At 56.4% G+C, this 27235-nt stretch overlaps 1 protein-coding gene across 1 annotated transcript; it reads right to left on the bottom strand.

Annotated features, from left to right (window-relative positions):
* Window positions 1–347: 347 nt before the first annotated feature.
* IL17REL (interleukin 17 receptor E like) lies at window positions 348–26959 on the bottom strand. The gene is made up of 16 exons (XM_035696080.2): window positions 26699–26959; window positions 22830–22857; window positions 5391–5540; window positions 5100–5209; window positions 4770–4884; window positions 4521–4565; window positions 4149–4288; window positions 3747–3818; window positions 3614–3668; window positions 3098–3261; window positions 2990–3034; window positions 2680–2737; window positions 2368–2531; window positions 2127–2207; window positions 1885–1942; window positions 348–857 (listed from the first exon to the last, which is right to left on the bottom strand). Exons 1-16 carry the CDS (start codon window positions 26957–26959, stop codon window positions 832–834), a joined length of 1572 nt encoding a protein of 523 aa, XP_035551973.1. The 3' UTR covers window positions 348–831.
* Between the last annotated feature and the right edge of the window lie 276 nt (window positions 26960–27235).

The raw sequence follows: 27235 nt of genomic DNA, 5'->3' as shown, positions 1-27235 counted from the left end.
CCTCCCTGACCACCACCCCCCGCAGGGTCCCATCCCTCTTTCAGCTCCTGGCTTGGCTTGGCTTGGCCTCAGGCAGCCACCTTATGGGGACCCTGGAGGGGAGCTTCCCACACGTGGCCTGGGCAGGCCATGGGCTACAGCGTTTCCAGCCTATGGGGTGACCTCGGGGGCGGCCTGGGGGCTCGTGCGTGGTGGGGGTGCTGGCAGGGTCCACCTGCCGTCTGTGGTCCCACCCTCGCCTCCGGAGGCAATCCCACCCGGCCCCAGGATCCTCCCTGCCCACCCACGTGCCCAAGGGGCTGCTTGCCCTGCGGACCCCATCTCTGTCTTCAAGGCAAGAGGCGAGCTTGGCGGACACGTGTTTACTGAGTGTGGGGTGCGTACTGGCTTTGTGGGGGCAGCAGCCCCATTACGGGGGCGGGAGGACAGCGCAGCCAGGCCACAGGCTAGGAGGGCATTTGCAGCACCGCCGACCATCGGGGGCAGCCCAGGGCCTGTCCCTGCCGTCTGTGGGTTGGGCGGGGGATGCCAGAGTCCGATGATGGAGCTTGGGAGGGGCAGCCGGAGGCCCTCAGAAGCCAGCGTGAGACTTCCACGGGGCACATCCGACAGCCCAGTGGCCGGTGGGTGGCCCCTGGCCTGGGGCGTGGAAGTCCGTCGGGCCTGAAAGGCCTCCGTCTGGCTCAAAGTCCCGTGGCTCGGGCCCCACGGCCTGGGTGCGGGTGAGGCACCTTTGGGCTCCGAGGCCAGAGGCTCTGGGGCCCAGGCGCTGCCCCCCCGCCCCCCAGCGCTCAGCTGGGCACTCACTCGTGCCACACGCAGCTCCTGGCCTCAGTCTGCTGTCCCCTGGCTGGCAGCTGGAAAGAGAGGAACGGGGCCTCGGTCATCCACCCCAGGCTTGTGGGGCCCCGCTCCCCCACCATGCGCAGGAGGAAGGAGAGGCCTGGGCCCTTCCAGGCTGCCCAGCCCTGCGGAGCCCATGCAGGCCTGGACCCCGACCACTCCCTCTGACCCTGCCCCCCCACCCCCGTGTGGCCTGGAGGCTCCGGCAGTGCTGGGGGTCCACTCCCAGGTCACCCGGCCCACAGGCAGTGGAGTCCTGTCCAGACACAGGCTCCCAGAGGTGACTGTCGCCCCTTCGGCCCGTGATCAGCTGGAGGCGACCTTGCTAGGGAACGGGACCCAGACTTGGGGTGGGGAGGAGGTGGAGGACACGGGTCTGAGAGACGCCCCGGGCTCTAGGGCATTTCCAGTGGGGCAGGGGCAGGCCTGGGGCTGCCCTGGGGGCAAGCCCCCCTTCCCGTCCCCTCTCACCTCCAGGGCTCCCGCAGTCCCCTGTCCCTGCAGCAGCCGCGCGGGCAATGTCTGCTCCCCACCTACATCCCACGGCCCTTGAGAGGACCTCCAGGCAAGGCCACCCGAGCCACACCCAGGACCCACAGGGTCAGCCTGGTCTCCTAAGCCCGAGCTCCAGCAGTCTGGGTGTCGGTGGCTTGGGTGGGTGAAGGTGGGCTGAGGGACATCCCGGGTTCCTGGACACTTGGCACCAGAGCCCCAGTCAGGGGTGGTGGGCACTCAGGGAGGAGGAAGTGGCTCCCCTGGTGCAGCAACACGGGCTGTGGGTGCTGGGGATGGGCCTCCGGGGTCCTTGATGTCCCAAGGCAGGGGTGGGGCCAGGCCCCTGTTTCTATGTGGCTGCCTTCACCCTGGCTCCGAAGCCAGGCCTGACTTCAGGGTAAATGGCCCTCCGTCCCCCAGCAATGCCCAGTCTCCCGTGTGGTGCCCACACCCCGTCCTCAGAATGGGAGACAGGCTCCAGGCTCAGCCCGTGGGTGTTCACTCCCCCTGCACCCCTGGGGCCCAGGACCCAGTGGGGTCACTCACGGCACCGAAGGTCACACAGCTGCTGGGGGGCAGAGAAGAGCATGTCGGTCCTCCGGCCCTGTAGGCGGGCCGGCTCAGTCAACACCACTGGGTGTTGCTCCCCCCACCCTCGCCCGCAGCATCCCCTGAGAGACAGGGCACCCCCAGGAGCTCTGGGGGAGGATATCCCAGGGGCTTCATGATGGGAAACAGGTCTGGGGCTGCAGTGGGTGGGCAGGGCTGGGCAAGGCAGTACCACCCACCTGGATGCAGGTGTTGGGAACACAAGCCTCGTCCCTGGGAACGTCTACGAAGGCGACCGCAGGGCCTGCCATGAAGTCACCCTGGTGAGGAGGGGGCAGGTCAACAGCAGTGGGGGGAGGACTGGCCCTGCACTCTGCACCCCTGCACCCCAGGGGGCCTCCAGGGCCTGACTCAGGGCTTTGTGGGAGGTCGAGGCCTGCAGGAGACCCCAGGGGTCAGCCCCCACCCAGGCCGGCTCACTGAGGCTGGAGGGAGGGCGGTTGCCCAGAGTGCAGGGCGGCAGGCAGGGGGCCACATCTTCCTCTGCTGACACAGGTACACCTGGAAGTGGGCGGCCTCGGGCGAGAAGAAGGTGACCCGGAGGTGGCCCTGAGAGGCTGCTGGCTGGACGGTCATCTTCCAGGCTGTGGGGTAGAGGTTTGAGGCCTGGGACCACCCCCTTCCCACCCTCCGTCCCAGGGACCCGAGAGGCCTCAGGGGAGCAGAGGAAAGGGCATTATTTGCTGCGTCCACACGGCGGGGCGGCCTCCGTGCCTCCCACGCAGAGCTCACCTTGGAAGCGTTGCCCTTTGAAAGGGCACCTCACCCAGAAGCCCCGGCTGGTGGAGAACTGCGGAGAGGTCGGGAGGCATGAGGCTGTTGCAGTGGGTGCGGGGGTGGGGGGAAGCTGGGGGCTGGGATCGATCCTGGGCTCCACCCTCGGACCAGGATGGGGGCAGAGGGGTCACTGGAGGGCTGGGCTGCAGGGCGGGGCAGGGTGTGGGACTGTGTGGCTGCAGGCCCCCGGTGCCCCAGAGCCCCCTGCCTGCCCCTCCTTACGAGCTGGTCATGCCCCGGGTGGGCTGTGGCCTGGCCCACTCACCTTGAGGCAGAGCTGGGGCTGCGTGTCCACCCGCGGGTACTGCACCTGCGGGGCGCTCAGGTCAGGCCCGTGGCCACGCCCACCCCACCCCACCTGCTGGGTACTCACCCTGCCTTCGGCTGCTCGGCCTGAGTGCTCCAGGTGGTGGCAGAGTGCCCCCGGCCCGGGGCGCCAGCACAGGCTCACGTGGCCACTCACGGGACAGGCAGGCTCCCAGCTCAGGGCCTGGGCCCCCGGGTGGTAGTGGACGGCGTCCCACAGTGCCTCTGTGTCTGCGGGGACCCCCCCCCGGGCCCCCCCCCAGGGCTCAGGTCAGCTCAGGTCACCTGCCTCGGATGCAGTTCCCCTGCGGCTCTCAGGGCCGGGACCCCACGAGCCACTCTCAAGATGACCGGGCTCCTCCGGGGGAGCCAGGCCGCAGCCAGTGCCTCCCGGGAACTGGGCACACGCTTGTGCACACACGCGGCTCTGCAGACTCTGCCCCTGGAAGGACCGGCCGGGACACGCCTCCGGCTGCGCGCTCACCGGGGCAGGCTCGGGGGCTGCCCGAAGGGTTCACCCCTGTGTCCCCGGGCTGCCGCCGGCCCCCGTCCCTCCCCCTGGTCCACACCACAGGACACTTGCCATCCTCGAAGGGACAGGCCTGCATCCGCACGGCGTCAGGGGTCGCAGACCAGCCCTGCGGAGGGGCCGGGGTCAGCGCAGGCCGTGCCCCTCCCTCCGAGTCCTCCCCGGAGCCAAGGCCACAGTCACTGACCTCAAGGCACAAGCAGGGCAGCTCTCGGCTGTAGGGCAGAGAGACGGTGCGGGAGAGCCGGTTGGCTGTCACCTGCGGGGCAGGGGGGGCTTAGGGGCTGGGGCTACGGGGCGGGGCGGGGCACGGGGGCGTGGTCGCTGGCGGGGCGGCCCAAGGGCGTGGTCGTGGGCGGGGCACGGGGCGTGGTCGTGGGCGGGGCTTGCCCCCGGGGCGTGGTCATGGGCGGGGCTAGCCCCAGGGCGTGGTCACAGGGAAGGGCTGGGCCGGGGGCGAGATCACGCGGCTGGGCTGGGCCCAGGGGCGTGGTCATGGGGCAGGGGAGGGCGGGGCGGGGGCCTGGCGGCGTGGTCGGGAGTGGGGGTTCTGGGCCAGGTGGGGTCCGGGGCTTGGGCCTGGGCTCACTCGCGCCGGGGCTCCCACGTCCTCACAGGTGAACCACTTGAGGCAGAGGCGGACGTAGTAGTCGGAGCCCGCGGGGGCCTCGGGCGCCTGGACCAGAACCACCTTGCGGTCGCGGTCCACCCGGTAAGAGAACTTCTTGGCTAGAAGGGCGGCAAGTGGGGGCCACGCCGGGACTAGGGGTCACTGGACAGAGGTCGACACCTGTCCTGAGAGCCTCGAAGTGCGGACCCCTGCCAGGCCCCGGCAGCTGGGAGTCGCCCACCTGAGGCCCCTCCCGATTTCCCCGGTGGGGGGCCCCAGATGCCCGGCCCCCAGCAACCTGAGGGTGTCCCCGGGGCTGCGGGGCCGCGTCCCACCCGAGGAGGGTCTCACCGGAGCAGCCGGGCAGGTTCCTCCCCACGTCCTGGTCTCCACAGTCTGCAAATGGCACAGGGGTGGTGGGCCTGGCCCTCGGTGCCCAGCGGCTGGCCCCCTAGTTGGGCCTCAGCCTCGGGGGTTTGCAAAGTCTGTCCTCTTCCGGGGCCTGTGACCTCAGTGAAGCTGCTCAGCACGTTCCCTCCCCCTGCCCAGCGTGTCCCTAGAAGCCCACGGCAGCTGGGCCCGGGCCGCCCGGGCGCCCACCTTCCACGTGGTACTGCCGGTCCAGCTGGATCCCACAGAAGTGGGGGACTGTCCTCAGGGTGACGTAGAGGCTCTGAGCCACACCCACTTCGAAGCAGTCAAAATGCACCTGGAGCTGGGCATGTACAGGTGAGAGCCAGGTGGACCTGGGGCTCTAGCTACCCCTCCCTGGCCAGTCAGCTCCCCCTCAAGGCTGGAACCCAGGACAAGGGGTCGCCAGTCCCGGGGCTTGGGTGGGTCGGGTGTCCAGGAGCAGCCAGGGGACAGCTGCTCCTGCCTGGCAAAGGCCTTGGGCTGGGCCAGCAGGTCTGGGTCAGGCCCTGGCCTCACCTGCCGCCCCACCTGCAGTCGGCGGGAGGCTCTGGAGACCCGCACACTTTGACACCGTGTCTCCTGGGTGTCGACATTCATGGAGCAGGCCTCCAGGCCCCGAAGGCCCTCTGGCGGAAGGGAGGGGCCGTGCAGGCCTGGTCAGACCAGGGCCTCGAATCCTCTCCGTGAAGGGCAGGTAGTGGGGATCTCTGAGCCGCCCTGCCCCTCGGATTGTTGTGGAGTCAAAGCAGCCTGAGCCCCCCGGCCCCTCCCTGGGTGATCCCACCGTCACACGGGGCTGCCTCTCACCATGCAGCGTCAGGGAGGCCTGGACGTGCAGGACCAGGGAGCAGTCATCGTGGGGGGCGCACTTCATGGCAGTGGACAGCGTCAGGGCCTCCAGGACCGACGGGGACAGGGACCTGGGGGCTTGCCGGCAGAAGCTGTTAAAGATGTTCCCTGGGGAGAAGAGGAGGGGGTGAGTGCCCGGGGCTCCCCAGGGCCCGGGGAGGCTTTGTGGGTGGCTCAGCCAGTGGCAAGGCTCAGGGACAGCCTGTCCGGGGAGGGGGCCCACTGTCTTGCCCCAGTGCAGCCAGAGAACTGGCCCCTAGTGAACAGTGGACCTACCCCTGAGCCGGCTGTCTACTGGGCGCCAGGAGAGGCCAGGGTGGGCAGGAGGCTACACCTCAACGTAGGAGCTGCTGCCCCATCTGGCCGGCACAGGTGCAGTGGAGCCCACCTTCTGCTAAGCTGGCCACCCCCTTGCCTGTGTTAAAGCTGGGCAACGGAACAGGCCTGCTGGGGGCATGGGGTCATGACCCCCCGTTCACAGGTCAGCAGGTACACTGGCCCCGAGGCCTTGGTGCAGCCGGGGTCTCAAGTCCAGGCACTAGGGCTGAGCAGAGTTGTGGCCTTCGCTTTACTGGGGACTGTGGGGTTAATTCCCCCTGAGCCGTGGAGCCCTGGGGAGGCCACAGCCGGCGGCCCAGGTACCCTCCTGCACAGGTGGTGGCTCCTCTGCAGGTGTGAGGGACAGCAGTCAGGCCTGGTGTTGGGGGCGGTGGAGGAAGTAACCCCCACGTGGGACCGTGTGTCCAGGAAGAGGAAGGTGTGTGTGCTCAGTGAGTGCTTCGGGGACCAGAACTCCCAGGGGCCCTCAAGGCAGACCCTCGGAGATATGTCAGGAAGATCTTGCTGGGGCTGGACCTCGGGTAAGTGCTGGCACCACAGGAGAGGGACCCACCGCTAACCCTCAAGTGAAGGGGGAGCAGAGGGAGCTGGCACTGAAGGCGCCTGTGCAGTGAGACTACGGCGGTGGAATCGGAATCCAGCCGGCTGGGAGGCCCCCCGCCCTGGGGAGCTGACGCAGGACCTGGAGGTGCACAGCAGGGCCCCTCATCCCACCCGGCCTGGGGCCGCAGGTGGCTTCTGCTCTGGGAGCTCCTCCAGCCACATGTGGGCAGGTGGGCTGTGGAGGAGGTTTCAGGAAGGGGAGGATGGTGACGCCCTCAAGGAGACCAGGGCTGAACCCCACAAACTAACGTGTTGCTGTCTGCAGGGGGCGGAGGGGGGGCAAGGGGAGCCCACTTCCAGCCTGAGCCTAGGAAAAGTCGAGAGCCTGGGGGGACCAGAGTGCTGGGGTGTGCAGGACAGAGCGTGAGACAGGGGAGTCCTGGACTACACTCCCTGCACGTCCACGCTGTGTGTACGCGTGCGCACACGCACACACATGAGGGAAGCAGCCCAGGGGACCCGAGGACAGCGGCCTGCACTCACGCGGGGCGGCGTCCCTGCTCCCTCCCAGCCAGGCCTCCCCCCGCCACCCGCAGGCAACTCTTCTGCAGGAGTCTGGCCTCTGCCTTGACAGCTACAGCAGCAGATTAGCATCAGCCTGAGTTCTGCTCTCATCCCGCCCAGCACGCCTTAAAAGCAAGACCCCAAAAAGTTTAAGCTCTGCCCAAGTAACTTAACTGTCTTCCAGGAGAGCCTCAAAGAATAAATATTCCTCATAGGAATAAAACCACATATCCAGCACACAACAGGGGACAATTCACAATGTCTGCCGGCCAAAGAAAATTACAAGCCGTGCAAAGAAATCGGGAAAATACAATGAGGAGAAGAATCGATTAATTGAAATGGGTGCAGGTTTTAGAATTGGCAAGTCAAGAACATGAAAGTCATTATTACAGCTGTTTTCCAAATGTTCGAACAGTTCATTATAAAGATGGCAGATTAGACAGGGAGACAGAGCTCAAACCCAAGTTCTAGAAAAAAATGTAACATCTGAGATGAAAAATACATCAGATAGGATTAACAGCAGATTAGGTGTTTAGAAAAAGTTTGGGGAGCTTGACATAGCTGCGGACAGTCTCCAACAGTAAACGGAAGGAGCTAGTGGTGGCGATGATGTGATAACAGAAGCAGAAGCCGCACAACTGCAGTGACGCAGCGAGCGTCTGGAGGGTCCCCGGAGGAATGGGGGGAGTGAGAAAGAAAACACGAAGAAACAGGTATCTCCCCGACTTGATGAAAACATAAACTCACTGATCCAAGAAGTCGGTGAGCGCTAGTATAAGAGAGACGAAAAAAGTATGAGGCACACCCCCATGAATTCTCTGGGAGCCAGTGGCACAGAGAGCAGGGTGGGAGCCCCCCGCCCCCCGAGGAAGAAGACACACGTGTGTACAAAGATCGACGAGGGTAAGCACAGCAGCAAGCTCCTTGCGTGAGCCAAGCCCGCCCTGCCTGTGGACCCCCGGAGAGCTTGGGAAACACGGGCTCCGTGGATTTCCTTAGCGTAGAGAAGCTGAAAGATTCCTCTTCAGAAGACCCAAACTACCAAGAAAATAAGAAATATTAGTCCCTTGGGTAGGAAGGGAAATGGTACCAAATGGAATAAAGAACACCAGAAAGGACAACCACGTGGCAGATACACAAGGTATTTTCTCATTATTTATATCCATTTAGGGACCTCTGGGGGGCTCAGCGGTTTAGCGCCTGCCTTCAGCCCAGGGCCTGATCCTGGAGACCCGGGATCGAGTCCTGCGTTGGGCTCCCTGCATGAAGCCTACTTCTCCTTCTGCCTGTGTCTCTGCCTCTCCTCTCTCTCTGTGTCTCTCATGAATACATAAATTAAATCTTAAAAAAAAAATCCATTTAAAGGAGGATTGACTGTTTACACAAACAATAATAGTAATGCGCTATGGAGTCTAGAACACGCATAGAAGGGAAGGGTGTGACTACAACACAAACGCCTAGGCTGGGTGGCGAGAGCGGGGCTGGCTCAGCCCGTTGGGCCTCTGACTCTTGGTTTCTACTCAGGTCTGATCTCGGGGTCGTGGGATCGTGGGATGGAGCCCCGCGTCCTTGGGATCCATGCACTGTGGGGAGTCTGTTTGAGAGTCTTGCTCTCTGCCCCTACTTGCTTTCTCTCTCTCTGTCTCTCTCTCTCTCAAGATATTAAATAAATCTTTAAAAAAATAAAATTTTTATTTTATTTATTTATTTTTTAAAAAGATTTTTTTTTTTTAATTTATCCATTCATGATAGACACAGAGAGAGAGAGAGGCAGAGACACAGGAGGAGGGAGAAGCAGGCTCCATGCCAGGAGCCCGACGTGGGACTCGATCCTGGGACCCCAGGATTGCGCCCTGGGCCGAAGGCAGGCACCAAACTGCCGAGCCACCCAGGGATTCCCCCAAAATAAAAATTTTAAAACACAAATGGATGGTAGAGATGGAGCTGCCCTCTGGGAAAGATGCTTAGGCTCTCCCTGAAGCGGTGCATCTTCACTTGGAGGGAGAATATAATGAGTTAAAGATACACATTATAAACACCAAAACAAAAAACAAAAACAAAAAAACCCCAACCACCCACCAAAGCAATCACAGTAACAAAGAGTTTGAACTCTTAAGTCAATGAAGGAGGCAGAATGAGATCACACACACAGAAATAAGAACCCACATGAAGGCAGAAGAAAAAGTTAACGAAGAAGAGATGGAACAAATAAGTAGGAAGATGATTAATCAAAACCTAACCATCTCAATGATCATAGGAAATGTAAATGTTAAATACCATAGTTAGGCAAAGGCAAAGGTTTTCAGATTGTATAAAAAAGCAAGACACAACTATAAGCTGCTTATAAGAAACACACTTTAAGTGGGAAGACAAAGACACAAATGCAAAAAGGCCCGGCACACTAGCACTAATCAAAAGGAAGTTGGAGGGATCCTTGAGTGGCGCAGCGGTTTGGCGCCTGCCTTTGGCCCAGGGCGCAATCCTGGAGACCCGGGATCGAATCGCACATCGGGCTCCCGGTGCATGGAGCCTGCTTCTCCCTCTGCCTGTGTCTTTGCCTCTCTCTCTCTCTCTCTGTGTGTGACTATCATAAATAAATAAATAATTTAAAAAAAAAGACAAAAGGAAGACGGAATAGTTGGGACCAGACAGCATGGATTTCACGGCAGAGAATATTAGCAGAGACAAGAATATTCATTTCAGAGTAACAGAGGGAGCGATCCACCAGGAGGACGTAACAAGCGTAAGTTGATATTATGCTCTTAAATTCAGAGTTTCATAGGAGATGAAACAAAACATCCCTACAAAGGGGGGATAGGCAAACCCACAATTATAGTTGATTGCAACCATCTTCCCTCTCTACTTGACGGATCAAGTAGGCAGAAAACCAGAAGGAACCGGGTGGCGTTGTGTGACACAACCTGCCGGCTCGACTGGATCGGCGTCTATGGAACACCCCCTCCAACAACAGTAGAATCTGCGTGTTTTTCAAGTGTACATGGAACATTTATCAAGAGAAACTATGTGGCTCATAAAACAGTCTCGATAAATTTAAAAGGATTCCGATCAAGCAAATGATCTTCTCTGATCAAAATGGAATTAAATTAGAGATCAAATAAATGTTTCAAGGGGCACCTGGTGGCTCAGTCAGTTAAGCATCTGACTCTTGGTTTCGGTTCAGGTCATGATGTCCAAGTCCTGGGATGGAGCCCCGCGTCGGGCTGTGCACTCAGCGCGGAGTTGACTTGAGAGTCTCTCCCTCCCTCCCACCCACTCATTCTCTCTCTCTCTCTTCATCTAAAATAAATAAATTAATTTAAAAAATATTTCTGGGGCAGCCCCGGTGGCGCAGCGGTTTAGCGCCACCTGCAGCCCAGGGCGTGATCCTGGAGACCCTGGATCGAGTCCCATGTCAGGCTCTCTGGATGGAGCCTGCTTCTCCCTCTGCCTGTATCTCTGCCTCTCTCTCTCTCTGCATCTCTATGAATAAATAAATAAAATCTTAAAAAAATATATATATATATATTTCTGGAAAACCTCCCAATATTTGGAAATTAAACAATATACTTCTAAATAACCCTTGGGGCAGAGAAGATATGAAAAGGGAATTTAGAAAAGATAACATAGAAAAGCATTTGGATGCTGCCAAAGCACTATTTGGAGGGGTGGGGAATTTGTATCACTAAACTACATTTAGGGGGGAAAAATCTCAAATTAGTGACCTCGGCTTCCACCTCAAGTAACTAGAGATAGAAGAGTAAATGCAGACGCTTATATTAATGCTAAGTTATATGTCAATTAAATCTCAAACTGAAGAAGGGTAACAAAACCCAAAGTAATCAGAAGGAAAAAAAAATAAAGATCAGAGTGGAAACCAGTGAAATAGGAAACAGAAAAATAGAGAAAAGTCAATGAAAACATATGTTTAAGAAAGAAATACTGTCAGTTGTACATGGATTCTTCCAGAAAACTGATGAGGAGGGAATAGTTCGGAACTCATTCTCTGATATCAAAACCTAACCAAAACATTACAAGAAAACTATAGATATCTCATGGCCGTAGAGCAGAACTCTAAACAAAATTTTAGTAAATGGAATCCAACAACATATAAAGGGTAGCACATAACTACCAAGTATGATGGTCCTAGGAATACAAGATTGGCTTAATGTTAGAAGATCAATCAGTATAATTAATTGTGTTAACAAATTTTGGAAAGCACATGTGATCATCTCAATAGTCATAGCAGAATTATTTTGGAAAATCCAGTATCTATTCCTAATAAAAACTCAGCAAACAAGGAATGTAAGGAAATGTTCTCAATCTAATGATGACCATCTGTGGGAAACTTACAGTTAATATTATGTTTTCCCGTTGAAAGAAGGATTGTTTTCCCCAAAGATCAGGAACAAGACCTGGATCCCTGCTCTGAGCACTTCTACTCAACGTTGTATTAGAGATCCTACTTAATGCAATAAGGCAAGAAAAGAAACTTCCTTTTCAGTTTGGAAAGAAGTAAAGCGGTCTTCATTCATGGATGACATAGCTGTCTCTGTAAAAATCTAATCTACAGAAAAGATACTAGAAGTAATGAGTGAGTTTGGCAAATTGCAAGAATCAAGGTCAATATACAAAAACACACCGTATTTCTGTGTGCTAGCAAAGAACAATAGCCAATTGAAATTTTTAAAAATACCATTTACATTTGCTAAATGTAATACATAAAACTATGAAATACTTACAGACAAATCTGACAAGAGATGTACAAAATCTATGTCCTGAAAACTACACAACATGGCTGAGGGAAATTAAAGAAAATCAAATAAATGGAGAAGTACACTGTGTTCATGGGGCAGAAGACTCAAAATTGCTAAGATGTCAATTCTCCCCAAATCGATCCATAGATTCAATGAACTTTTGATCAAAATCCTTTTTGTAGAAGACCTCTTTCCGCCCCCAGAAACTGGCAAGCTAATTCTAAAATTTACTTGGGAATGCAATAATTCTAGAATAGCCAAATCATCTTTGTTAAAAAAACAAATCTGAAGACCAACACTGCCTAATTTCAGGACTTATAAGTAATCAATTAGGGATTAGGACAGTGGGGTATTGGCATTAAGTGGATGGAACAGAAGAGAGTCCCCACATAGACACACCCATGTGTGGACGGGGGACTCGTGGCAAACATCCTGGGCAGCCCAGTGGGAGAGGGACGGTCTTTACAACGAATGTGCTCGGTCGACTGGATGTCCGTAAGCAAACAAACAAGCAAGAACTTTAATCCAAACCTTGTACCACACACGAGGTCACACCAGACAGACTGTTGATTTAACTATAACATCTAAAACTACGACACTTTTAAAAGAAAACATAGTAAAAAAAATATCTTTGTGACCTTGAGTTAGGCAAAGATTTCTTAACTACAACACAGAATCAAGGCGGTAGATGAAAAAATCGATAAACTGGACTTCATAAAAATGTATCTCTGAGAGACACCAGTAAGAGCATGAAGAGACAAGTCACAGGCTGAGGGAAATGCTTGCAGATCACGTATCTGGGAAGGAACTGGTCTTCAGCACATGGAAAGACCTTCCCAAATTGAATAATACGGACACCAACAGCCCAGCAAGGAAGATGCAAACAGGTTCTTCACCCCGAGGACAGAGCGGCCCCTGAGCACGTGGGGAGGCGCTCACCGGCAGCAGACACTAGGAGACGCGCATTTAGCCCGCAAGGGCCGTGGTATATGTGAGGGCGGCAGACGGGCCGGGGCCGCCGCTCCCTGTGCAGGTGCAGGTGCAGGTGCAGGTGCCTACGAACGCGCACCCGCAGACGCTGCTACTGGGAGGGTCCGAGGGCCCACCGCGTCCTTGGAAGTGAGAGCTCCACTGCCGTGTGATGCAGCCATTCCGAGCCTCCACACTGACCCACGAGTGATGACAAAAACACAATGTTGATTGTGATTTAATTGTTAGTACCCCCAACCCAGATGTCCGTCAACAGGTGGATGGTGGGCAGACTGTGCACAGCCATGAAGTGGAATGGGCTTTTTTTTTTTTAAAGATTTTATTTATTTATTCATGAGAGACACAGAGAGAAGCAGAGACACAGGTGGAGGGAGAAGCAGGCTCCCTGCAAGGAGCCTGACGCGGGACTCGATCCTGAGGCCCTGGGATCACACCCTGGGCCGAAGGCAGACACTCAACCACTGAACCACCCAGGCGTCCCTCTCCTTCTCTCTCAAATAGATAAAATAAATATTTAAAAAAAAAAACCTAATGCTATAAAGGAAATTTCCTTCGTCCTCCCATCTACACCGTGTCTAAGAGGGCAGCAAGTACCCAAACTCCTCCCCAGGACTGGTGAGATGTCTTACTGAGCTTGACCCCACAATTGGAGGTTTCTCCCAACTCAGTTTAAGTTTATGAAAGATCAGAAGTGGGAAAAATAAAACAATATGTTTTTTTTTTTTTTTAGGCCTTAAGTACGCAGAGTACAACTGTCTTCATATCCTGTGGGTTTGTCTTCATCATGAAAAGGGGGTAGACCAGGGATGGGTGAGGAGGTCACAGGCTCCTGCCACCTGCTCCTCCCAAACTGATGAGTAAATTTTTTTAGAGATTTTATTTATCTGAGAGAAGGAGCGAGTGAGCAAGAGAACATGAGTGGAGGAGGGGCAGGGGGAGAAGCAGGCTCCCTTCTGAGCAGGGAGCCCAACCTGAGGCTTGATCCTGCAGCTCCAGGATCATGACCTGAGCCAAAGGCAGACACCAGCCAACTGAGCCACCCAGGCGCTCCCAAACTGCTGGATATTAAACAAAAAATAAAACCAGTGAATAGCTGGGCTGCTAGGAAGGATGTCAGTGATAAAATCCTCCCACGCCGCTCACAGTTCTAAACAATCACCTGCATCTGGCATGGGCCCGGCCCGGTGTGTCCTCAGCCCACCTTTGTCTTGGAGCTAAAGTAAGTAACGGGTGGGATCTGATGGACTCTTCTGAGCCTTCCAGAGGGACCCCCCCCCAAGAGCAGTGGCTAGAGTCCCAGAGGCCCGCCAAGGAGGTGGCCAAACCGCCAGCTGTCCACAGACTCCATGGTGAAGCCAGTGGGCAGCCAGGTGATGTGGGAACGGGCAGGGAGGCCTAAGGTTCCCTTGGCGTGGAGGCCACCTCTAGAGCCTTGTACGCAGCATTCCTGGGGGAAGCCACGTGTTTCAGAGTCCTCTTTCCACCCACATGCTCCTCACGGGTGTGAAAACGTCTTCTCTGCAAGGAACGAGAAATCCACATCTCTTGACCTTTCCTGGGAAAAAAAGCAGACCTATTCCAGCCAACTGAGAAAAGGAACAAATCAGAATTAAAAAAAAAAAAAAAAAAGGGCAGCCTGGGTGGCTCAGCTGTTTAGAGCCTGCCTTTGGCCCAGGGCATGATCTTGGAGTCCCGGGATCTAGTTCCGTGTCGGGCTCCCTGCATGGAGCCTGCTTCTCCCTCCTCCTGGGTCTCTGCCTCTCTCTCTGTGTCCCTCACAAATAAATAAATAAAATCTTTAAAAAAAAATTAAATAAAAAAGGTGGAGCCATAGCAGAGAAGGGCTTGTGGGGAACATGGGAGGTAATGAGCCGTATAGAGGGAAAGCTGCCTATTGTAGAATAAAATGTGTAAGACCGGGCTCTTGCCCCAGACCAGCTGACAGCGTCGAGGAGAAGAGACACAAGTGTGCTAAATTATTTGTGGTGCAAAACGGGGACAAGCAGTCAGTCACTCTGTGGAGACTATTGTGAACCCCACATTTATCATGAAGACTCGTAGGAGTCTCCCCATGGGAGAAGTAAATATATTTGGTCTTTTCAAAGATCTAAAAAATGCCGCAGAGCCTTATTATAAGAAGGCCTAACAGATGTATTTTTAAAAGGAGAAATAGGAACTCAAAAGGAAGAAGTGGGTTACAAAAGGGAACAGCGAACACAGGAATTGGTGAAATGTGGTGGTGAATTTAAATTCCTATCAACAAAGAAGAGAAGGAGAGAGAAAGACTCCTGTGTGTTTAAAAACAATTCGGGAGTTTCGTTTCCAGTAATATGCTGGACCCTGCGATCTGAGCCAACTCTGCTGCTGAAAACAACTAACAAGGCTGGAGGAACAACTATGCATATGAAAAGGCTCACAAAAACTTGTCAAAGCTGATGAAAGCATCAGGCTTGTGAGGACAAAGCGTGAGAAAGGGCAGAGGGATGCAGAGCTCAGGAAGCCACATCTGCCGGGGCACTGCAGAGCTGCCCACTATCACCCTGTATCGGGGGGATTTGGGAGGAACCCCTGTCCTGGGCACTGTTGAGTGGCTACTCTGAGCACACAGGGAAGAACAGAGAGCCTCCCATAACCTCTGGTGGGTCTGGGTGCCGGTCCCAGGCCTGGTCTGCATCCCTAGGAAGGCCCAAGACACCTCAATCTGTTTTTAAACTCAAAATGGTCCTGACTGTCTCACATTACCCCTGGGTACCACTCAGAAACTAAGGGGAAATCTGGCCCAGGGGGAACTGCCTTCATCCTAGGCCTCGGGGAATACCAGGAATCATTTGCAGAAAGCACTGAGCAGACACATTTAAAGATAAATATGTTAGAAAACAAAACACCAGCAGGGAAACCCAGCAGAAATGACAGGCCACAGACAGCCCTGCAGAGTCTTCCAGCGACAGACGCACCAGATGTGAACTACAGACCAGCCACCCCAAGACAAGCTTGAAAGTACGTGCAGTGGGAGAAAAAAAAAACAAAACAAAACTACAGTCGGAGCAAGCACAGTCGACGTAAACAGAGTTTCTAGAAACGAAACCCAAGGAAATAGAAATTTAAAAATGCAACAAGTGACTTTAGAGTAGACTGGACCTCACCGAAGAGAGAAGTACTGAAGCGAAAGATCGCAGCAAATGACCCAGAAGGCCGCAGAGACAAAGAGATGGAAAATATGGCAGAGACATAAAGCAATGTGGTGAAAGAAGTAAAATGGCCAAGGTGTCCCCAGGGAAAGGAAAGAGGGTGGACAGGGCTGCCGGCTAGCTTTTCTTTTCTTTTCTTTTTTTTTTAAAGCCGGCTAGCTTTTCAAAGTCTCACACAACAAGGTAAAAGTATAGGCCAGTCTCCTGTATGAATATAGTTGCAAAATCCTAAATAAAATTTTAGCAATTTGACTTAATAATATATTAAACACGACTGGATAGGATTTGTTTCAGGACTCCAAGTGTGGTCTTTAGCAGGGGTCACCTGCTAAATCTATTAGTACAATTCGCCTCATTAAAAGAATTATAAAGGGGGAGTAACTGTATGATTATTTTCACAGATGCACAAAGTTTTCATAAAATTCACTTTCTATTCATGACAAAAGAAAGTTTAAAAAACTAGGAAAAGAAAGGCACCTCCTTGCCTAGGTGGAAGCCATTTCCTTCAGAGGCCCCATACGCCTGGTTATGACTGGTAAGTCTTGGGAGTCACTGTCATAAATATCAGGTCTAAGATGAGTGGTCCCCTAGTGATTGGAGCCAGACCCGTAAGACCAGAAACAAACATAGGTTTGTAAACTGTCATCACTTGCAGAATATGTGATTATTTATATACAAAAACTTAAGAGATTCAATGGGAAATCTTTTTTTTTTTTTTTTTTTTTTAGATTTTATTTCTTTATTCATGAGAGACACACAGAGAGAGGCAGAGACACAGGCAGAGGGAGAAGCAGGCTCCATGCGGGGAGCCACCCAGGCATCCAAGACTCAAGGGAAAATCTATTAGAAATAACAATGAGTTTTTAACAAATGTGTTGGTTACAAGATTAATATAGAAAAATGGCATTACTTTTGGGCACCTGGGTGGTTCAGGCAGTTAAGAGTCTGCCTTTGGCTCAGGCCATGACCTGAGGTCCTGGGATGGAGCCCACATCAGGCTCCCTGCTCAACGGGGAGTCTGCTTCTCCCTCAGCTCCTCCACCCCTGCCCCCCACTTGTGCTCTCTCTCAAATGAATAAATAAAAATCTTTTTTAAAAATAGCATTGCTTTACCTCAGCAACACCAGCCAGGAACTATAATAAAGTAAAGAAAACATTCACAGTATCCTTCAACCTCTGAAGAGCATAAATAAAAGCTTTGAGGAAAACCTGAATAGTTGGAAAGGCAGACACCTTCAGGAGGAGGCCTGTTCATACCATGTTCATGGTTGGAAGACTCAACTCTGATAAGATGTCATTTCTGTCTCAAAGTAATCAATACATCCAAAGCAATTCTGATCAAAATGTGTGATATGATAACTTATAATAAGAAATATGGGGACGCTTGGGTGGCTCAGTGGTTGAGCATCTGTCTTGAGCTCAGGGCGTGATCCCGGGGTCCTGGAATCGAGTCCCATATCAGGCTCCTCTCAGGGAGCCTGCATCTCCCTCTGTCTGTGTCTCTGCCTCTCTCCGTCTCTCATGAATAAATAAATAAAATCTTAAAAAAAAAAAAAGAAATATGTATTGATCTGTACCCATTATCTGGTGTAGGAACCCTGAAACCCTTGGAATTTCCCAAGAGATAAGCGCTAATAGGGTGTCTTTTGTTGTTCATCAGGAACCACTTTCAACCACACCTGAGTTTATGTTAATGAGGTTAAGTTCTGGAAAGTCCCTGAGGATGGGGGCTTGTTGCCAGGGAAATCAACCACCTGATGACCTCTGGAGAGGGGACAGGAGCTGGAGGTCGAGTCAGTTACCAATGAATTCATCAATCTTGCCTTTGCAAAACCCTCCCTAAAGGCGTCCATAAAACCCTAAAGGACAGGGTTTGGAGCACTTCTGGATTGGTGAGCATGCAGAGCTGGGAGAGTGGCAACCCCAGGAGGCATGCGGGTCTCCATGCTCCCCTTCCTGCACCCCTTCTATATGTTTTTTCTCGGATTATATCCTTTTATAATACATTGGTTATCTGGCAAGTAAAACATTCTCTGAGTTCTGTGAGCCAATCAAGTAAAGTAACTGGACCCAAGGAGGGGTTGTGGGAGCCTCTGGCCTGTAGCCAGTTGGTCAGAGGCCTAGGTGACACCCCAGACGTGCTGGTGTTTGAAGTTGGGGGCAGTCTGTGGGCTCTAAGGCTAAACTGGTGGTCTAGATAACTTGGAACCAAGTTGCTTGATGATATTATAAAATACACATTGGTTCTCTCCAAAATAAGTAAATAAATCTTTTTTAAAAAACACAGGAGGTACCTGAGTGGCTCAGTTGGTTGAGCGCCTGACTCTTGATTTTGGCTCAGGTCAAGATCTCAGGGTTGTGAGATCCAGCCCCATGTCGGGCTCTGCCCTCAGTGGGGAGTCTGCTTGGGATTCTCCACCTCCCTCTGCCTCTGCCTCTGCCACCGCACCCCCCGCCATGCTCACGCATGCTCTGTCTCCAAAATAAATATATACATCTTTAAAAAATACACACATTGGAAAACATCTACTGAAACTCTCAGGAAACTTGACAAACAATCAAAAACTCCTATTGAAGAAGTGAAGGCGTACACAACGCTAAGACCCTTATTTAAAAAAGCTATTTAGGGATCCCTGGGTGGCGCGGTGGTTTGGCGCCTGCCTTTGGCCCAGGGCGCGATCCTGGAGACCCGGGATCGAATCCCACGTCGGGCTCCCGGTGCATGGAGCCTGCTTCTCCCTCTGCCTGTGTCTCTGCCTCTCTCTCTCTCTCTCTCTCTGTGAGACTATCATAAATAAATAAAAAAAATAAAAAAGCTATTTATTGTAAAAATGAAATTTAGATACTCTAAAGCTCACCAAAAAACCCCCCACAAAACATAGCTTCGTGAATTCTGACAGAGCAGAGCGCCGATCACCACCAGGTAGCGGGTCCCCAGCTAGGCCACGTGCTTTGCTCGCCCAGAACTGGCCCGTTGGCTTCTTGGCATTTCTTCACTGGTTTCACCACCCGGATGAGCCCCACACACAGACTTGAGGCTGGCCTATTTTTCAAACTTGGCTTGTCTGCTCTGTGGCTTTGTCTCCTCCTCCTTTTGCAGAATCAGGCTCTTTGTCCCACCAGGCGTCCTCGGGCACGGCCGCACCCACCCTCAGGCCCCTGCATTTCTGGCAAATGGGCCGCGGGAGGCCTGTGCTCAGGGTCCAGTCCCTGGCAGGACTAGCGCTGCTGCCAGACGCCTTCAGGAGGAGGCCTGGCTGTGTGGCCTCCGCCAGGTTTGACACTAGCGTCACCCGCACTCAGGTCGTTGGGAGGCGCAAAATGGTGACACCATTCTACCGTTTTGTTTCCATCTATTAGCTGGAACTTCCTCCGGGGTGGCATTCCCAGAAGAGAGGCAGGGTCAAGGCTGGACTTCCAGCTTTCGAGGTGAGCACTTGGTTCCCTGTCATCTGCAGAAGATGAAGAGTTTCCTTTTTTAAAAAAACAATATCATTATGAATATGTGTGTTCACACAGGTTGCAATTTATTGAAATTTTTTTTAAGCTCAAATGATATCCTCTTGGCTAATGGGAGTTTCTTCAGGTTGGCTCCAAGCACTTTTTTTTTTTTTAAGATTTTATTTTTAAGTACTTTCTACACCCAACATGAGGCTCGAACCCACAACCCCTGGATCAAGAGTCGTTTGCTCCTGTGACTGAGCCGGCTGAGTGCTCCCCAAAGTTCTGCTGACATGCACCAAAGTCTTGGAGAGCGTCCTTGCTCTCCGGTATGACAGGACGTCCTCGGTTCTTCTAGTACATTCTCTGCCCCAGACTGGGAGGCAGCCACTTCTCCGGGAAGCCCTGCCTGGTTTCTTTAGGTGGGAAATGGCGTTTTGCGGACGCAGCCTGGACACGGGGGAGGCTCCTGGCTCCGCGCTGGTCGTTGGTTCTGGGATCCTCCTGTGGAACGGGCGGCGATATATGTACATAAACGCAAGGGTGACTCCTGGGGTCACGTGTCCACTACCAGTTCAGAGTAAAGGTTTCACATGACCTTTGCTACGTGACATCTGTTTCTTGGCCCTTCCGTGCAGAGAAGGCTGACCCCCAGGAACATGGGAAATAGAGGGCAAGCCCAGCCTGCCATCCGCTACACCCCATGTCACATACTCCAGTCCTGGCCACGGCACTAACCATCAGGGTGAGAAGTGGTAAAAACAGGTCTTGGCATAAAATCGTCTTATTCTTTCCCCATTTCTTATGTCTGTCGCCACCTATATAATGAGTGTAAAGCCATGACATCCCATACTCTCTCCCTCTTAACATACGGCCCGTGCGCAGCTAGCCTCATGCAGGGCCCACACCCTTTCTGACGTTTGCCCCACGGGTCAGCTTGGCTGCCTGAAGCTTGTCTCCTAGCAGACGCCTCACAGGGCTCTGGGGTCGGTATCCCCGGCGTCTCTGCTCGTACAGTGCCGGGAGGTCGCTATTCTATTACTGGAATATACTTGAGGGATGCCCGGGGGGCTCAGCAGGTGAGCATCTGGCTTTGGCCCAGGGTGTGACCCCAGGGTCCCGGGATCGAGTCCTGCATCGGGCATCCCTCAGGGAGCCTGCTTCTCCCTCTGCCTGGGTCTCTGCCTCTCTCTCTCTCTGTGTCTTTCATGAATAAATAAATAAAATCTTAAAAAAAAGAAATATACTTGACACGCAACACTGTAAATTTAAGGCGCACCCCCTGGCCTGACACATTTATACATTGTGGCTCGGTTCCCGATGTGTCCGCGATATGTCCACCGCACCCGTATTGTGCCACATAATTATCATTTCTTTTCTGTGGCTGCAATAATGAGCGACTTTGACAACTGAAATACAATTTTCCTGCCATATTCACGGCGCTGCGCATTCCATTTGTCTGTTTCCTTCCTCTGGAAAATGTTGGAAAGTCTTTCCGTCATAATTGCTTGCTCTTGTTGCCTACATGCCCAAAAGATTTTTCTCTCTCTCTTTAAGGTCCATTCACTTTACTGGACTATGTCTTGGTGTTTGATATTCGGGACCCTGATATTCAGGACTCTTGGGCATATGGTTTGCCTTCACCATAGCTAGTTTCAAGAAAAAAATTTTTGATCTTCTGAGAACTGTAGTTCTCAGTATTTATTTCTTCTGTCACCTTGGGTTTCCTCTTCACCATCTGTAGTTGGGGCTTTGTTGGCCTGTCTGCGACACTTGCCGTTTATTCACACATCATTTTAATCTCTTTCTTCTTTATTTTTATTTTTATTTTTATTTTTATTTTTTTTTTTTTTATTTATTTATGATAGTCACACAGAGAGAGAGAGAGGCGCAGAGACACAGGCTCTGTGTGGGAGAAGAGGGAGAAGCAGGCTCCATGCACCGGGAGCCCGATGTGGGATTCGATCCCGGGTCTCCAGGATCGCGCCCTGGGCCAAAGGCAGGCGCCAAACCGCTGCGCCACCCAGGGATCCCTTTTCTTTATTTTTAAAAATAGCCTCCTTTCGCCTTGTATTTCTCTTGGGTGTTTAATATTCGGGTCTGTTCATTCTTGGGTTCATCTAGTATAGTCTTCATCTCTGAAACTACTTTTCCTTTATTTCTAATTCTCTCTGTTGTCACCTCAGCTTCGAGAATTTCCAGATTTTGTTCATATGCATCATTTTCCTGGGTATTCATACCATTTTGAATGGAATGTTACAGTTTGGGGAATCTTTAGCGAGACCTTCTGGTGCACTTCCATCGCCTTTGGGATGTCATTCCTAGTGTCCTTTATGTTATCATGGATGGTCTGGAATTTGTCTTTGATCCCATTGTTGCTTCCGTGGTTCTGAATGCAGTTTTCCGAGCTCTGAGAGGGAGGCTAGGTTGGGCTGCTTTCTGGCCACACAGCTCCCTCTCCTGGCGAGCTTGCACAGTGTGTAGCAGGGTGGATGGCCCGCCAGGATCTTAGCTCTGTCCCCACGTCCACGTCCCCTGTACCTCGTCTCCAGCCTCTGTTGTCTTGGCAGCACCCCCAGCTGCGCCGCCTCACCCGGGGTCCCGGAGCTGCCGTGGGTCTGGGGGGGGGGGCAGGTGTGCTCTCCCGCGGGCGCTGACGGCCAGGCCCCAGCCCCCCAGCACAGCCACAGGTAAGGCCGCTCACCTGGGGGCGCGGGAGGGAGCCGCACCTCTCCAGGCTGCACCTGCGGGCTCAGGGACGCGGGAACACAAGCCGCAGGGCAGTTTAGGAAAAGAAGCAAAGAGGAGGGGATCCCGCGGCCAGGCCAGCGGCTGTGAGGACCTGAGATCACAGGGGGCGCTGGGTCAGGGACTCCCTCCCCCAGCCCCCAGCCCCTCCCTCCTCGGGGCTGGAACACCAGACCCCCCTGCAGGTGGAGCTCCAGGCAGCATCACAGTTGCATCCCTACCTCACCCCACAGTGGAAACCACCCTTAGCGAAATAAAGAGCTAAATGAAAACAAAACATTCAGAAGTACATCAAGGCGTCAGGGCAGGAAACACAGGGACTTAGGGGGGCTACGATCACATCGAAGTGGAAAGGGTGTGAATGGCCTTTGGAGGCCAAAGGGAAAAAGAGAGGGGCCCTCAGAAGTGACCCAGGGCCGGAGCACCTGCCTCCCCCACGTCCTGGGGCCACAGACGCAGCAGCCACGAAAGACAAGAATGCTATAGTTACACGGGTGTCATTTCGTGTTGGACAAAATACCAAAGTTGCTAAGGGGAAGTGGGGGTTTCCGTATGTCGCTGGTTGGGGTGCAAACTGGTGTGGCCACTTCCGTAAAGAAAGGTGGCGTCCTCCGATTAAATAGGAACACAGGCCTCTCTCCGGCAGGTGCGCAGCTGGGGGCCTTGTCCACGTGAACCAGTTGGTGGGCAGGGACCCCCGAGGGACACTCTGTCCTGTGCGGCAGGCAGGGGCAGGCCAGTGGAGTGGCAAGGACGACAGGGTGACCCTGGTGACCAGGGTGTACGAGGGCCACAAAGGCACCTGCCCCTTCTGCCTGAGATGTACTCACGGTTCACTCGGCTCCTGCAGGCGAAGCCCTGGGGACAGAACAACGACAGAGGGTGAGAGGTCAGCCTGGCCGCTTCTGGTCCTTCCCCAGAAGCCAGCCCCAGGGGGCCAGGACAGTCACCCGGCCCCTCGCCGTCAGCGGGGCTCGGGGTGCTACATCTCCCGGTCGTCCTCGGTGTCGGGGGTGCTGGCTCTGCATGCAGTGCTCATTCAGTAAATGGTGTGACCTGGCCCCTGGACCAGCGGGCTCCCTCCCCCAACTACACCCCCACTTCTGCTGGTACTGGAAGCTCCTGGGGCCCCGTTCATTCTCCAGGGCACTGATTAGGTGCCGGGGTCCCCAGTCAAAGAAAGAGCGGGGAGAGCCTGCCTTTGAGGAGCTCACATTCCAGGCAGGGACACAACCCAGAATGTAGTCGTCAGCAGGGTCTATTTTATGTTAGACGTTGAGAAGGGCCGAGGGGGGGGGCAGCCGAGGGGGCAGCGCGGCGGGTTCAGGGAGGCCCTGCCAAGGAGATGAGCCCTGGGCGGCCGGGAGGGACCCTGTGCAGCTGATCTGGCGCAGCTGTCCCCGCTCCGGCCTGACCCGGGGCCGCAGGGGGTGGGTGGACTGGGGCTGGGCTTTGAGTGGGCGGCCAGCTGGCAGGCCTCGTTCCGCGGTGGGCGGTGGGCCCCCCAGCCAGTGGGGGGGGCTCGGGGTGCTGCCCTGGGAGGCTGAGCCCCGGCTCCCGGCGACACCAGGTGGTGGCAGGCAGCAGCAGCGGCGGCACCCTCTGTCCCCTCGAGAACTGAGCCCCCGGGACCCTGACAGAAACTCCGAGCCCCTGCCCTCCTGGTGGCCACCGGGAGGACGGAGCCAGCCACACCTGCCCCGGGATTCTAGCGCCTGCCCTGCCGCGACGCGCTTCTCTCTCGGGGACAGTGTTTGCAAAGAGGCACAGTCGGTTCCCCCCTAAGGCACCCTCTGCCCGTGGGGTGGGAAGGGCGGCCACGGGGCTGGGGCTTCCGCTCCACTTGGTTTGCCATTTGGCGTCACTAAGGGGGGCGGGCTGAATCCCCGGGACACCCCCAGAGCGAGCCTCGCCACCCGGGGAGTATGGGGCCAGGGCTGGGGTGCAGGCCCATACACAGCCCCAGCGCTCGCGGGAGGCCCGGTGGCCTGGTCCTGGGCCTCCCTCGCCGCCTCCTCTCCACCCGCGGCCTCCGCTATCCTGGGCAACCTGAACCCCCCTGCCCCCCGCCCCCCAGCTCAAAGACAGAGGGGGCCCAGCTGCTCTCCTCACAGGCTGGGCACCGCCTGCCCGGGGGATTGGCCCCGGCCCCAGTCGCTGTCCCCTGTAGGTGGGCGCTGTGGCGGCTGGCTGCCCTTCAGGGCCCGACCCGTCCTCCCGGACACAGGACGAGGAGCCAGCAGGGACGAGCTCAGGTCGAGGGCACCCGGAGGCCCAGGGTCCTGGCCCCGGGCTGGAGGGAGCGGGTGGGGGGGCAGGGCGGGGGAGCTGGCTGGGAAGGGGGAGCAGGGCGGGACAGAGCTGTGGCCACCCCCACCTCCCGGGGGTTTTCTGTTGGGTTTCTCGGGGCTTCCCATGCAGTCCGCAGGGGTGGGGACTGTCTGGGGAGAGACTCCCCAGGCACAGGTCTCTGGGCGGGACCTGTGTCCCCCCCCCAACCCCCCCAGCCGACCCCCAGAGCCAAGGGCTTGCCTGTGTCAGATTCCTCCCACCTCCCCTCCTGTGGGGCCGATCCCCTCCCCAGGGCCCAGGACCCTGGGCCCCCAAGCCGCCGGGGAGCACCCCCTGGTGCCCCAGTCAGCCCCCGAGGGCCCGGCCCCCCTCAGGCATCACCGGCCTGTGCTCCTGCCCCCCCAGCCCCCCCGGACAACTTTTCATCCAAGATATGGCGAGGCCCAGAGCTGTCCTCCTGGGGTGCCGGTGGCTGGGGGGGTCTCTGTGCCCGTGTGGGGGAGGCCACAGGCTTCCTGTCCCCTGGCTTCTCTAGCTGGAGTCCAGCCCCCCTCGGCTCCCTGCCCCCCTCCTCTCCGAGCCTGAGCCTGCCCGCAACGCCCTCGGCCCCCCCACCCCCGGGGGCCGCCTGCCCCCCCATCCCCTGCGGCACCTCTACCCCCCACCCCCTGCCGTGCCCCCCGCCACCCACACCCCAGGGGCCACCTGCCCCCCCAGCCCACCCCCTGCGGCGCCTCCACCCCGCCACCCCTGGCAGTACCCTCACCCCCCCAACACCTGCCACGCCCCCCGCCCCCCACCCCCCGGGGGCCGCCTGCCCTCCCACTCCCTGTGGCACCCCTACCCCCCACCCCTTGCTGCGCCCCCCGCCCCCCACCCCCCAGGGGCCACCTGCACCCTCAGCCCCACCCCCTGTGGCACCCCCACCCCCCACCCCCTGCCTTGCCCTCCTGTCCCCCTGGGGCTGCCTGCCACCCCCACCCCGCCCCACCCCTGCAGGGCAGCAGGGTGGCTGCAGCTCCCGGGCTAAGTAAAGTCCCTCCTGTGGGGTCAGCAGTCCCTCCTGTGGGGTCAGCAGCGTCAGGGCAGGAAATGCCCCTCCTCTTGCCCTGTCCCCCTCCAGCCCCCTTCTCCTCCCTTTTCCTTAGGATTCTCTCCTCCTCACACCCCTGGTGGGGGGGCTCGGTCCTACCCCCCATCCCAACATGGGGCCCGTGCTGGCCTCGCCCTGACCTCCACTCACACCCACCCGGCTGCCCCTCTACCACCAGCTCACGCCTGATGGGCTTCCCAAACCCCACATCTCAAAACCAAGTTGCCTCCCCCAAAACCTGCCCCCCCAGGCCTCCCACCTCCCACGTCCAGCAGTCGGAGCTAAAGTCATGTGCCAGGGTCCACTGTGACTTGTCCTTGTGCACCAGGACTCCAGCGGCCCAGCCCCACCTGCAGAGTGCACACGGAGCAGCTCCTCCCGTTCTGCACCTTCACCGTGGCTGGGGTCCCGACCACCACCCCCAGCCCCCAGCCCGCCACCATGCCCCTGACCCTGACCCTGACCCAGCGGTTCCCACCAGCGGCCAGAGGGAGCCTCTCGGCCCCCCAGGGGTCCCTGCACCTCTGATACCAGCCCGGCCCCCGGCCCCCCAAGCCCTCCCGTCCCCCACTGAGCTCCCTGGACCCTCTGTTGGACCCACTCCCAGGGTTTGCTGAGCTGTCCCTCCTCCCAGAGGAGACTGGGGTGTCCCCCGTGTCCCCCAGGGTGGCTTGGGCACCGCCCCTGGAAGGCAGGCCATCCTGTTTCCTCCCCGACGGTGGCCACCACATAGACCTTGTGTCGTTGTGTGCTACCACTGAGGACACATCCCCGAGTCACTGTACACACAGCAGGGGCTCAAAATTTCCTCCACCCCGGGTCCTTCACGTTCTGTGCCCGTGTCCCTGCCGCGTCCCCCACGGTCCCCGTGACGCCTGCTGGGCTGTGTCCCCACTCTGCTCCGGCCAGTCTTGGGCACCAGGGGGCACCTCCTGGGACACAGGCACACTTTTTCCAGCCCGGGCTGCAGGGCCGCCACCTGCAGGTGAGGTCAAGGGGGCCTGGCCTGCAGTGAACGGTCCCTGCCGTCCAGGACAGGACGAGGGACAGGATGAGGGACAGGACGGGGTGCTCCCGCAGCCCGCCCTCAGCAGGGCATCCACACGCCTCGGCTGAGACACGGTTGGCGGCAGCGGTGCAGGGCTCGGAGGGGCCCGCCCGCACCCCGGGGCCCCTCGGCCTCCCCACCCCGCAGCGCCCAGGGCCTCCCGCCTGTGCCATCTGAGGGGAACGGGACCCTCAGGAGGAGAGCCCGGAGGGGGGACAGGAGAGGCCCCCCAGCCGCGGGCCGGGCAAGGCGGGCCAGGAGCTCACCGGAGAGCAGGAGACGCCGCATTCTGTGACCCGGGGCATCGCCAGGCCACGGCAGGTGGTCCAGGTCAGGGAGAGGAAGAGCACGGCTCGCCCGGCCAGCATCCCAGCTCCCGGCTGCGGGCCAGGGACGGCGGGGTGGGGGTGTGGGGCGGGCTCACGGGGCGCCCGGGAGGGCTGCTTGCCTGGCAGCCCTCGGCTCCAGCCTAAACACAAGCGGGAGAGTCTCAAGTGAGTTTGTTCCCCGGGGCTGACACTCCCCATCCTGGTGGAAGAGAGCCCAAGTGGGCTGGCCGCAACCACAACCCACAACTTCCTGCCGGGTTCTGGCCTGGCTCGGGCTGTGGGGCCTCCAGACGCTGGCTGGATGCCCACGCCACCTCTGAGATGCCCTGGGTCTCTGGGGTTCCAGGTGAGCGGGTTCCCCGCGGGCCAGTCTCACATACCTGGTGAAGACTGGGGCCCTCGTCCTGATGCTGGGGACGGATGGTGGCCGCTGGCCCTGGTGGTTCATCCAGCGGGGCGAGCAGAGAACTGCAG

Source organism: Canis lupus, chromosome 10 (assembly GCF_003254725.2).
Source record: "Canis lupus dingo isolate Sandy chromosome 10, ASM325472v2, whole genome shotgun sequence".
Taxonomy (NCBI): domain Eukaryota; kingdom Metazoa; phylum Chordata; class Mammalia; order Carnivora; family Canidae; genus Canis; species Canis lupus.
Note: the sequence above shows the minus strand (reverse complement) of the source record. Positions and strands in the feature narration are given on the sequence as shown.